General features: G+C 41.1%; 1 protein-coding gene and 1 pseudogene across 18 annotated transcripts in view; both read right to left on the bottom strand.

Moving 5' to 3' along the window:
• LOC149124447 (U6 snRNA-associated Sm-like protein LSm3 pseudogene) overlaps window positions 1-7385 on the bottom strand; it is a 96119-nt pseudogene extending 88734 nt beyond the window's left edge. Inside the window, exon 1 of the transcript XR_016215059.1 lies at window positions 7253-7385. The product of XR_016215059.1 is annotated as a U6 snRNA-associated Sm-like protein LSm3 pseudogene (transcript). The remainder of the gene's footprint in view (window positions 1-7252) is intronic.
• TMCC1 (transmembrane and coiled-coil domain family 1) overlaps window positions 1-13537 on the bottom strand; it is a 223321-nt gene that overhangs the window by 140089 nt on the left and 69695 nt on the right. For 10 of the 17 annotated variants that reach the window (XM_089306611.1, XM_051851756.3, XM_070051067.2 and 7 more), the window contains one exon: window positions 7253-7515. The exons of 2 other annotated variants lie outside the window; for them this stretch is intronic. In XM_089306611.1, coding sequence (XP_089162737.1) covers window positions 7253-7474 — 222 coding nt within the window. In that variant the 5' untranslated portion in view covers window positions 7475-7515. Of the gene's footprint in view, window positions 1-7252; window positions 7943-13537 lie in introns of those variants that run through there. 5 more of the 17 variants (XM_051851752.3, XM_051851753.3, XM_070051056.2 and 2 more) reach the window with 3 other exon arrangements.

Raw genomic sequence — 13537 nt, 5'->3', positions numbered from 1 at the left:
GGAGCAAGGAGCTTCCTCCGGGTCTCCCATATGGGTGGCAGGGGCCCAAGCAGTTGAGCCATCTTCCACTGCTTTCCCAGGCTATAGCAGAGATCTTCATTAGAAGTGGAGTAGAGCAGCCTGGACTCAAACTGGCACCCATAGGGAATGCCAGCACTGCAGATGACAGCTTTATGTGCTACCCTACAGCACCGGCCCCAATAAATGTTTAAAAAATACACAATTAAGTGCTATTGTCCCAAATTAATTAATCAATTTTGACAGGCAGAGAGACAGAAAGATTTCCCATCTAATGATTCATTTCCCAAATGCCTGCAACAGTTGGGGTTGGGTCAAGCCAAAACCAGGAGTCTGGAACTCAATCCAAAGCTCCCACATCTATGGCAGGGACCCAAGCAGTTGAGCCATAGTCTGCTGTCTCCCAGAGTGCACATTAGCAGAAAGTTGGAACCATGAGTAAGGGTAGGATGTGAACCCAAGCACTCTGATATGGAATGCTGGAATCCCAAGCACTGTCTATACTGCTACACAAAACACCTGCCCTGAACATTGTTTGGGTCAGTTAATAGATGCCTACGGTCCATAACAATAATTTCTTAGCTAAGCTCGATCTTGGTTGGGATTTTTTTCACTATTTTATCTTTTTTTTTTAAGATTTATTTATTTGGAAGAGAGAGTTACAAGTTACAGAGAGAGGCAGAGATAGAGAGAGGTCTTCCATCCGCGGATTCACTCCCCAGGTGGCCCCAGGTGGCCGCCATGTTGCACCGATCCGAAGCCAAGAGCCAGGAGCTTCTTCTGGGTCTCTCACGTGGATGCAGGGGCCCAAGGACTTGGGCCATCTTCTACTGCTATCCTAGGCCATAGCAGAGAGCTGGATCAGAAGAGGAGCAGCCAGGACTAGAACCAGCGCCTATACGGGATGCCGGCACTTTCAGCCAGGGCTTTTTAACCCACTGCACCATTGCACTGGTCCCTTATCTCAACTTGACCATAACTATTTAAAATAAAACTGATTCTTTCAACATGCAATCCCCCATTTCAAAAATCTACAATGAGTATTCCCCATTTCTAATTACATAATCAAATTATTTAGTTTCACATTCATATTACTAAATCAAAAAACTCTCTCCTAAACTGAAATTTTCAAAACCAGCTATATACAATCGCATTTTCTCATTTCTCTCCCTCTCATTACTTCCCCTGAGGTCTTACCAGCCGTCACACTGGTGAAGACCCAAGGGTTCGGAGTGGGATGTAACAAGAACACACATGGTTCCAGCTCTCTAGAGTTTCAAATTGCCTTTTTTTTTTTTTTTTCATGGACAGAGTGGGCAGTGAGAGAGAGACAGAGAGAAAGGTCTTCCTTTTGCCGTTGGTTCACCCCCCCCCCCCCGCAGTTGCTGCTGCGGCCAGCGCGCTGCAGCCGGCGCACCATGCTGATCCGAAGCCAGAAGCCAGGTGCTTCTCCTGGTCTTCCATGCGGGTGCAGGGCCCAAGGACCTGGGCCATCCTCCACTGCACTCCCGGGCCACAGCAGAGAGCTGGCCTGGAAGAGGGGCAACCGGGACAGAATCTGGCGCCCCGACCGGGCCTAGAACCTGGGGTGCCGGCGCTCACAACTGCTTTTTGTTATTTGATGTTTTTACTTTTTGTTTAATATCTCAGCTATCTTGAAACATTTGCATGTATCAGGATTTTCTAACAGTGGAAAAGATTTATACTGACTGGGCCTCAGACACCCTGCAAGGAGCATAATCTCTATAAAGCCCCTTTAACTTGGCTCCATATACAGCTCTCCCTTCTGCGAACCGCTTTCACTAACATTTACTTACACACTGTTCTCTATCAAAGCTTTTTAATTGCCAAGTATGGGTCACATCCAGGCAGGATCCATGGTGACTGGATCTAGTGCCACACTGTGAATGACCATCATTTTATGGTGCTGTACAGATATTTTAATTTATGGCATTATCAAATAAGTAACATCAAATATGATTTAGTACAATTACTTCATCCTGAAAATGAAGGCAGTGAAACCTAGAAAGCTGAATTGTTTAAGGTCACACTTGCATGTTTAGTAAGAGAACCCAACTGCAATCTCAAACCCCAGGCTCCTGACTTCTGGGCTTGACTGTATTTCACTACATTGCTTCTTGAATTACCATTTATGCAAATCCTGCCACTCCAAGGTCCCTAAGGTCCTTAAGGCTGTGAAAAGACATCTGTATACCTCTTAACTCTAAATACAAATTTCCAACTTAGGGGGACTTTATCTCTCTAAGATAGTTATTTGTGAAGTAAAAAGTCTTTGCAGAGACTGGTACCGTGGCACACTAGGTTAATCCTTCGCCTGCAGCGCCAGCATCCCAAATGGGGGCTGGTTCTAGTCCTGGTTGCTCCTCTTCCAGTCCAGCTCTCTGCTGTGGCCTGGGAAAGCAGGGGAGGATGGCCCAGTGCTTGGGCCCCTGCACCCACATGGGAGACAGGGAGGAAGCACCTGGCTCCTGGCTTCAGATCGGCGCAGTTCCGGCCACTGCGGCCACCTGGGGAGTGAACCAGCAGACAGAAGACCTTTCTCTCTGTCTCTCTCTCTGTCTATAACTCTGCCTGTCAAAAAAAAAAATAAAATAAAATAAAGTCTTTGCTATACAGAAATGTCTCATTTAATGAAAAAGACGATTCAGACTTACATATTTAGAACAGTAAATATTTCTGTGTATTCATATATGCACCTCCACAGAATGTGACAGAATATATTCTGAGAGGACAGGTGACCAGAAACCTTATCTCTAAAGAAATAATGAATTCTTTTAAAAGCTGCAAATACCCATATGCAATATATAGTATTAACAACACTAAATACACCAAGCCTAAGTTTAAACAACGCCCACAGATCAAATTCTTGATATAGGACTGCCCTCTCAGGCTATGCTGGCCTGACTGATTCCAATACCTTCCAATGAAAACATTTCTCTATGTGTAAAATTCTAACTTATGGCTCTGATGTGGATTATCACCCTCTTACCGTAATGCAAAGATAAACTAATTTCAGTAAAATTGCTTCATAGACAGGCCTCTGGGGCATTTCCATTTGCTCTTTTTTCTGCACACACCTCAGTTTTTTGATATGTTGTTCCCTCTGGCATCAGAACACATCTAATGAACAAGTGAATAACTTAGGTTTATTATTACTTCAGCTCTGTAACATTCTAGCTGTGTAACAGGCTGGTTGTGAAACCATGAAGAGCCTTAATTTCTCTAGGCCTTTCCTGTCTTATTAGCAAAAAGGAGCAAAATACATCCCATGGGAGCAAAACACAGAATTATTTTTAGAATTAAAGAGAAAATTATATGTGTTCAAACACACTGCCTGCTGTATAATAAAAAACAACAAATGGCAGCTACCCTTATCATCACTACCATTAGATACACTAGGTACTCCTCCTTTTAATATTTCAAGCACTGGGGCCGGCGCCGTGCTATAGTGGGTAAAGCCACCGCCTGCAGAGCTGGCATCCCAAATGGGCACTAGTTCGAGTCCTAGCTACTCCACTATGATCCAGCTCTCAACTATGGCCTGGAAAAGCAGTAGAAGATGGCCCAAACCCTTGGGCACCTGCACCCACGTGGGAGACCCGAAGAAGCTCCTGGCTCCTGGCTTCAGATCAGCACAGCTCTGGCCATTGCAGCCATCTGGGGAGTGAACCAGTGGATAGAAGACTGACATCTCTCTCCCCCCCACCCACCTCTCCTCTCTCTGTGTAACTCTGACTTTCAAATAAATAAATACATCTTTAAAAAAATATTTCAAGCACTGTTTTAAGTAAAGAACACTGCACTGGAAGTTTAAGTATTTTCATCTCCAACTCAGTATATAAAACTAAGGTTACTACAACAAAATATGTTGTTCATTACTCAATCAGTAAAAAATCTGTAGTAACGTGAGTATTTATGGATATGGTAAAATGTTCATGACAGAATTTTAAGGGAAAGAATACAAAGCTGTATTTAATAAGATTCTAGTATTATTTAAAATGTTAATTTTAATGAAATTAAATAAAAATAAATTTAAATGTTTTATTCATTTTAATATATATGCATGTTGAGAAAACACATCAAAATATTTGTAGCTTTACCTTCTGTTATTTTTGTGCATTTTGAAAGCTTCCTACACTGAGAATTTTTTTTTGTTTTTTTGTTTTTTTTTTTGACAGGCAGAGTGGACAGTGAGAGAGAGAGACAGAGAGAAAGGTCTTCCTTTTGCCGTTGGTTCACCCTCCAATGGCCGCCGCTGCCAGCAGGACAGAGAGATAGAGATCTTCCATCCACTAGTTCTATCCCCAGACGGCCGCAACAGCCTGGGCTAGGCGAGGCACTTTTTGTCCATGTCTCCCACTTGATTCATAGTTGACTGCTTCCCCAGGCACATCAGCAGGGAGCTAGACTGGAAGTGGAGCAGCCAGGTCTCGAACTTGTACCCAGAGTGATAAGGCTTTATTGGGGATAGAGCATCAGAACGGAAGGGACAGAGAGCGCCCAGTTGCTCTGGATGAGAGGAGAGAATACACTGGGCAGAAAAGGCGGGCGGCTCAGCTGAGAGGCAGAGGGCTGAGCATGCAGTCTGTTTGGACTACCTAGGTTTTTAAGGGAGTCTGTTTACCCACCTCCTCCTCTCCTCCAGGACAAAGGCTGGGAAGCCCTAGGGGAAGGGTTTGTTGGGTGAAAATGAGCAAATTCCTCCCCAGATTTGCTGGCCCTGGTCAGGCAGAGCAGTATCTGTGAAGGTCACTGTGCTTTTTAAATAAGTAAACACGTAATGAAGCAAATACATATGTAAGAAGTAAGTATGTAAATAAAAAAAAAAAAAAAACACCTGAAGATTCTGGCTTCAGCCCAGCCCAGCCCAGCCCAGCCCATCATGGCTATCTAGGGAATAAAACAGTGAATGGAAGATCTCTTTATCACTCTCTCCCTGTAGCTCTTTAAAAATAAGTAACTCCTAAAAAAAAAAAAAAAATCCTGCCCCAGATTGGTTCACAAGTTAAAATATTCAAAATATATATACATATAACATTTTGATAATACACTTTAACTAATTTTAATTAACTGAGAAACTATTTAGTCTCATTTATGCTGGCTAACAAGGTAAAAACAGGGGCCGGCCTTGTGTGGCTTAGTCGGTTACGCTGCTGCCTGCAGGCCAGCATCCTATATGAGTGCTGGTTATGTCCCAGCTGCTTCACTTCTAATCCAGCTCCAGGCTAATGCCCTGGGAAAAGCAGCAAAGGATGGCCCCCTTAATCTTTCTCTCACCCAAGTTGGGAGATGTGGAGGATGCTCCAGGCTTTGGTCTGGCCCAGCCCTGGCCATTGCAGCCATTTGAAGAGTGAACCTATGTATGGAAGCGCTCTCTCTCTCTGTCTCAAATAAATAAATATTAAAAAAAAAAGTAAATAGAGTACTCAGGTTCTATTAATGTGTGGTTCACAAAAAGAATATAATCTAGACTTCTAAGAAGAAAAATGATAACTTAGTGTGCCTTTTACACCTACATGTCAAAGTCTGTAACTGATGTAAACAGTTTTTACACATTATTCTGGTATTAAACATGAACAGCGTGTGAATATTCTCCCAGACTGACAGTTATAAATGAAATATTTATTAAATTATAAGAAGTCAGTTCTCTAAGAAGCAGATGTATCCAAAGTCCTTTTTATTTCAAAGACAACTATTATGTACTTAAATATATGCTACTTTAAAAAATTTAAGTTTTAATTCATATCATTATTACTCAGAGTGATTTACTGTCCATAACTTGTTTTCAATATCACATTTAGATAGAGTTTAAAGGAACTTGATTCAACATTTAGATTTGGAGCCAGTGCTGTGACACAGAAGGTTAAGCCTCTGCCTGAAGTGCTGGCATCCCATATGAGCACTGACTCAAGTCCTGGCTGCTCGACTTCTGATCTAGCTCCCTGCTGATGCGCCTGGAAAGCAGTGGAAGACGGCCCAAATACTTGGGCCACTGTACCCATGTGGGAGACCTGTAAATGCCGGGCTTCTGCCTTTGTGGCCAGTTGGGAAGTAAAACAGCGGACTGAAATGCACCCATTCTCTCTCTTTCTCTCTCACTCACTCTCTCTCTCTGGCTCTCCTCCTCTGTAACTCTAACTTTCAAATAAATAAATAAATCTTTTAAAAAATTTAGATTTCCAGGTAGTTTATTAATACCCAATAAAATACATTTAACTATCATAGGAGCAATAAAGATTGCAAGCAACCAACTATCATAAAAACCTTCGAGAATACTCATACATAAAAGCAAAGGTGAAAACAATAGTTAGATGATAACTCATGGAGCACACCTGGCCCACAAATGTGTTCTGCTGGCCTTTCATAATGTGTTAGAAACCATCAGCTTTCCAGATTTCCAGTTTATCTTGAAAAACCACAAGTTCTGACACAACTGGATCCACATTCACAAACTAGAACTATCTGACGAAGCTCAGAAGACACCATCCCTTTACACAGGGCAAGAACAACAGTTTGTCCAGGCTCCCAAACAGTTAACTTCAATCCCTGCATGACTACCTGTACCTGAGTTTTCAAACTGTAGCAGGACTATTTCTTCTATTTGCCTCAGCTAAGGAAAATGTAGAGTTACAGGGAAGTTGCCCTCTAAAATTGATACAACTTGTACATCCATCCACATAGGCCTTCCAAACACCAGTTTTTTTTATAGTAAATACATTCTACTGTAGAAAGCAAAATGTTTAACGATGCCCATGGCGTAGTACAGCATGTATGACAATTTTAAGCACTTGTGTATTTCCAGATTATTCATAAACAAATCCAGATTCTAGAACTTTATTCACTACCTTCATTAAGGTATAAAAGTCATTTCCACATACAAAACCAAAAAATAAATAAATAAACTAAGTTTCTTTGTTCCTCTACCATCAAACTGACCCTTCTAATACACAAGAACAAAGGAAATAAGCATAACATTGTAGCAGAAAGGTAAACTAAACAAAATACAGCAGTATTTAAGAAGCAAAATGCAACTGTAACATTCCTCCATTGCTAGAGTTATTGTTTACCCCACTAATAAAAAGGGGAACTACACCCCAACTTTAAGGTATGTGCTAAGAACTCTCTTTTAAGTTACCAAAGCAAAGTCCGCAGGGTCCTCAGGACAAAGAGCAGTAAGTGAGCAGAAAAGGAAACAGAAGAGACTTAGACTTACCCGCTCTGTAGCTGCCTCCTCTCCTGGCAGACACGCAGCAGCAGCACAAGCTATTTCCATCATAGCAGAACTGGTAGGAGCATCAGTTGTGGATGAAGACCTGGGTCGGCCTGTCTGCATAACGGCTGCAATCTCCTGGCCAGATTTCCTGTTGATTTGGGGACTTCCCTTTGGGGCCTCTGGCTTGCCCCGCCTACTATGCAAGCTTGTCCCTCTCTTCATCTTGGGTGGCACTCGGATCTGCTGCAGAACACGATTCAGAGCTGTGGGGTGGGTGGGGACACCATCAATCTCAGCACATGCGTTCTGGCTTTCCAGATCCATTTCAGGTTCTGGATCTGCCTGAATTTGTTGCACATCGTGTGGAGACACTGATGACCTCCTGCGCTGGTGCTGGAAGAGATGCTTCAAGCCTTGGCCAATCACATTAATGTTCTCCAAAGCATTGTGGGTCATTTTAGATAACTTTTGTTCTGATTCTGTCTGCTTTCTGGCCTCTGCATCTTGGGATCTGCCTCCAGGATCAGGGTCCTCATACAACTGTTCACTGCCTGAAGGCTCCATTGGTAGATTTAATATGCTTATTTTCAAACTCAAAAATGTCTAAACACACCAAGACTGTCAAATTAGGTAGGCATTTGCTTCAAGAGTGACTATACATGCAGCTGTGAGACGAGGCTTCATGCCTATCTAATGTTAAAAAAAAAAAAAAAAGAATCTTGTATCATAAATCCATGCAGAAATTACAGTGTTAAGAAAAAAAAAAAGAAAACATGCTTCTAGGCAAACAAATAGACACTATCATTAAGCAATCTTTAATCAGAAGATTTAAAGATAGTTTTCCAGATAGTGAATAATGATTATTTTCTAGAATAGGAGAAAAAGCCCAGAACAAGTACACAGGAAATAAAAAGTAATGTCTTTTATAAATCCTTACAAGTTTCAATACACAAAAAAATTGGATTCTAAAGGAGCCATCTTGGAATGGACACCCTAAAAGTAGTTGACAGGAACAGTCACTGGTTGGGGTATCATGAGAACAGACCACCCAGTGTGTTCAGTCTAACGAATGCAACTCAATTTCTCTCATTCATAATCACAGTTAATTATCAACATGCTGAAACTCAGTAAATTCAAAGAACAGTGAGAAATGGAGATCCCAATTTAACTGTACAAGAGATCTTCAAGTAACTCATGGAAAATCCAAACTGAAAAAACTAAGCATGGATTTCAAGGTTTTTTGCACCAAAATAAACTTATCTTTTAATTCCATTTTCCATGACCTTTTTGAAGTACCCTGTTCTCCCACATGGATTTTAATGGAAAACCGCCATTTCTTCACACCATTCATATTCTCATACCAACCTCCTTGGCAATGAGAAATGACAGGTTTGCTCTTTTGAGAAGACAAAGGAAATGAAAATCTTTTAAGTTAGATTCTCTGTTTAAGTACAAATGACCCTTCTGGCACGACATGAGTGAATAGTCCAGAGAGTGTCAGTCTTCAAAGAGACTAGAGCTTTGCTAAGTACCAACTATCAAGAAAGGAGATTAAAAGAAAACCTTCCCTCAATAGTGTCATCCCATGACAGACTTCCCGTATAACCATACAAACTCAGAAGCGAAGAACACAGTAACTGAATATGCAACAGTAAAAGGAAAGGTCAAACAGCAACCATACACCAGTATTCAACGCAGGAAATTAAAAAGAAGCTAAAACCAAGAGATATGAAATCAGCACAACTGCCATGGTTACTAAGATCACATGCAAAAAGGAGGGGAGACATTTTTTCTAACACAAAGTGTTTGGTTTCCTACTGACTGTGTGTGAATACGTACAGCAAAGTTGTATAAATGCACAAAAGCTGCTGGAGGGTACAATGCATGATACAGATTCCTCATGTCCATGTTTTCCATAATTTCCCATATTTTTGGTTTAAAAAACTTTAAACTTGATATATTACTAAGAACTTAAGTGTACCTATGATTTAATTATCCTTACCTGTCCTCATGAGTTTTGTCAAACTAAAGATTACTGAACTGCTTCTAATTTGCAAAGCATTGAGCTTCTAAGAGAAAAAGGGCTATAAAACCAAGATAATCCAGCACTGTAGGACATGAATTAATCTCTTTTCACACTGGGCTAGACTCTGATACGAGGATTTCAAAGCAGCAGCTAACAGTAAGCAAGCATTTAATGTCTTCCTTTTTGTTATTAGGTTAACTAAATAATACAACTGATTTTTTGTTGAAGTAAAATATATAGGAGCTTATCATATGAAATTAAAAGATACCATGCGGAAAGAACGGTGTTAAGGCGAGACCAAATGCCCTACTTTTTCGTATATACAGGTATTAGGAATTTACTGTTCAGTAAATGCATTTCATTGGGCAGTGTAATCAAGTGGCCATCTGTTTGCTACCTGTTTAAAAAATGGAGAACATGGTACATTTCAAATGTTACCAACTTCATTTGAGATTTCACTAGCATCTGTATATCATTTATTTTCAAATAGCTAAAAATAATGGTTGATTACAAGGAAACAATAGCATTCCCTAAGAAAACCTGAAACACGGGTCAGTTCCCAAGCCAGGACTTATAAAGCTTACAAGCCAAGGCCATCTTCACAGCTGCAAAAATTAAGTAAAGAATGTGATGAATTCCAGGATTTCTAAAGGCAAGACAACATGGAGCCATAAAGAAACCTAAATTGAGCTTAAGCATCAAGTTATAAGAATTTTAAGAAACAAACAACTCATCACATTGATTACAAAATATAATCTGGTACTTATAGACTTGTATGTATTATTTGCATTACTTGGTTACATCAGCAGCAGCAAGAAACAGACTGAAGTCTGCTAAAATTTTCTTTAAGACCACTTTTCAGTGAGAGTCCATGCCAAGTATTAAGGAAGGTCAACTGCTGTGGCAAAAATACCAAAGAATTTTATAGAATTAATTTTAAAACATTATAATCTTAACAGTAAGAATGCAAGCACTAAACAAACTCCATACACAATTCTCCCCGATTTTCTTCTGTAGGACAGCAAAGCTCAAACGAGTAATTACTGCTGCTTAGACAGTAAAATTCCCCAATCAAGTATGACAACCTTCAAAAGTGCACAGAAAATGTTAATTATGAAAAACCAATGCACAGACTTCAAGAATTTTTTGCACCAAAATAAATTCATATTAACTTGTTATTTTATGTCTGAACAGGACCTAGTTCAAGGCACCAGTTTGAAAGGAACCTCTGTGACAGCAAGAGATACTGAAACAAGAAAAACATCAAATGTGGGGCCAACACTGTGGCACAGTGGGTTAACCTGCCTCCTGTAACACTGTCATCCCAATTTGAGTTCTGGCTGCTCTACTTCTGATCCAGCTCCCTGCTAATGTGCCCAGGAAAGCAGTGGAGTATGGCTCAAGTGTTTGGACTCCTACCACCCATGCGGGAGACTCAGAATTTCAGGCTTCTGATTTTGGCCTGGTCCAGCCTCCAGCCTCAACCATTACAGACATTCGGGGAATGAACCAGCAGATGGAAGACCAATTTCTCCCTTTCTTCCTCCCTCTCCTCTTTTTCTCTCTTACAAATAAATCTTACACACACACACACACACACACCCCAAATGTGTGGTAAAGTTTGGGAAGAAACCGCTGATGCTTTCTGGAAGTTTGTGGGGCTAACACCATAAAGAAACAGCAAGTTCAAAATGGGTAACTCATTCTTTTTTTTAAAGATTTATTTATTTGAAAGCCTGCATGTGGTGGTGGTGGGGAGACAGACAGACAGACAGACAAAGACAGAGAGCTCTTCACATTCACGGGTTCACTCACCAACTAACTACAAGAGCCAATTCTGGGCCAGACAGAAATCAGGAGCCCAGAACTCATGTATGTTTCCCACGTGAATGACAGGGCCTCAAACTGGGGTCATCTTCTGCTGCCTTCCCAGGCACATTAGCAGGAAGCTGGATCACAAATGAAGCAGCGAAGACTTAGACTGGCACTCCGCTATGGGATGGCAGCCTTGTAAGCAGTGGCTTAACCTACTGTGTCAATAATGCCAGCCTGCACATAAGGGAGCTTTTAAGAGGGGCTAAGACAAGGTTAAAGATAAAAGTCCACAGCACTGTATCACCCAGATGAGTCTGTGAGGAAAAAATTAAAACTTGTTGGAGCTGCCATTGTGGTGCAGCAGGTTAAACTGCCACTTGCAGTGCCAGTATCCCACATGGACGCTGGTTTGAGATTTGGCTGTCCCACTTCCAATCCAGTTCCCTGCTAATGAACCTGTGAAAGCAACAGAAAATGGTCCAAGTACTTGGGTGCCTGTCACCCATGTAGGAGACCCAGATGGAGTTAGGCTCTTGGCTTTGTCCTGGCCAAACTCAGGCCATTGCAGTAACTTGTGGAATGAACCAGCGTATGGAAGATGGATCTCTCAATCTCTTTCTTTCTCTCTCTCCAACTCTGGCTTCCAATAAATAAATCTTTTTTAAAAAATTAAACTTGTTCAAGTCCTAACTGAAGAGGACAATTAACAGCAGAAACAATAACCCCATAGACATTTCAATTCACACAATTCTGACTGAAAAATTAAAGTGCAGCAAGCTTTCTGCTTACGGATGCAGGTAAGAACAGAGCTTTCAATGCAAATTATAAAGAAATGAGATCAAGATCTTAAAGCATTTTTTTCAAAGAATTGGAACAGGAGGTAAAACTTGAGAATTACCAGTATGATCCTAAAGATGAAGCACAATCAGAGCAAAGGCAACAGACAGATGGAAGTGGTTCAGCCAAAGCAGAAGCAATCTGGTTAAGAGCAAAGGTCATGGCAACAGTATCTGTGGTGATGCTCAAGGCATTCTGCTTGTTGATCTGCAGTACGGCAAAGGCACAGCTAACTAGGAGAGTGGTCTCAGGAAGTTAACCAAAGCTTTAGCAGAAACAGAAATCCAAGCAAGCTGCCCTCACAGAGTCCTTCTCTACCACCACACTGCTGCTGCTCACTCCTCGTCTCCTCAAGGGCGATTGTACAAGAGCATCAGTGGGAAATCATTAGGCATCCACCTCACTGCCCTGATTTGGTTCCCTGGGTCCTATTTCCTAACCCTAACAATTCCTCAGGGGCAAGTATTTGCTGCAGCAGCTAACAGCTTACTTGAGACTCCCTCATTCCCTATCAGTCTTGGGTTTCAGCTGTGATCCCGCCTGCCATTCCAGCTTGCTTCTGATACACACCCTGCGATATAGCAGATGATGGCTCAAGTACTTGAGTCCCTAAATGAATTCCTGGTTCCTGGCTCTTGACTTCAGCCTGGTCCAGCTCTGGCAGTTGCAGGCATTTGGAGAGTGATCCAGCAGACTGCTGTATCTCAGGAGCTCTCCCTTTCAAAAGATAAACTAATTAAAAAAACAAAAACCCCTTAAAGGGCACTCACTTTTCCCAGGAATCTCTGTTCTCAAAAATTGACTAACCTGGTCATATTACTGCTTATAAAAAATAAATATGTATAATAAATAAATTATGTATTTTTACTTTTTATCTTTTAATCCTATTTTTCATGAACTTTTTGAAGCCTCCTCAAATATTTAGATCCCTCATTTAACTCAAACAAGTTCAAATGCAAAAGCCTATTGTAATGTAAGAAGTGAATGCTGCCTTCTTTTTTATTCATTCAGCTTCTGCAAAAAGCAAAAGCTCATAAGAGTAAATCAGAGGAAGTGAGCAAAGTAAAAAGGAAGGAAAAGGAGGGAGAAGGGGGCAGGCATCTGGCTCAGTGCTTGGGATGCTGCATTCCATTTCTGAGTGCCTAGATTCAAGTCCCTGCTCCACTCCCTATACCAGCTTCTTAGTGTTGCACACCAGGGGATGTATGGCTCTAACACCCACCTATGAGACCAGGACTGAGTTTCTGCTTTCAGGCTTTGGCCTGGCTCACGTCAGGCGGTTGTGGGCATTTGGAGAATAAACCAGTGCATGAGAGATTGGTCTCTGACATATTCTCTCTCTGCATCTCGAATAAATAAAATAAATAAATTACCAAAAAAATTAAAAGAACACGAGGAAAAGGAGAGGACAAGGAGTTAAAGGAGCAGAGACAGCCACCTACAGACCAGGCATTTCAAATAAATTTTGTTAAATTCTCAGAATTCTCAATAATTAATTTTCTACCACAGTTTTGCCAGAGACAGAATACACTATTAGTTACACTCAGGAAAAAGCAGTTCTGAATTAGTATCAAAAACAAGCGAAAAAATTACATCAAATGTTTACA

Source organism: Oryctolagus cuniculus, chromosome 10 (assembly GCF_051225735.1).
Source record: "Oryctolagus cuniculus isolate XC-2025 breed Fujian yellow rabbit chromosome 10, ASM5122573v1, whole genome shotgun sequence".
Classification (NCBI taxonomy): Eukaryota; Metazoa; Chordata; class Mammalia; order Lagomorpha; family Leporidae; genus Oryctolagus; species Oryctolagus cuniculus.
This window is presented reverse-complemented; position numbering and strand designations above follow the sequence as displayed.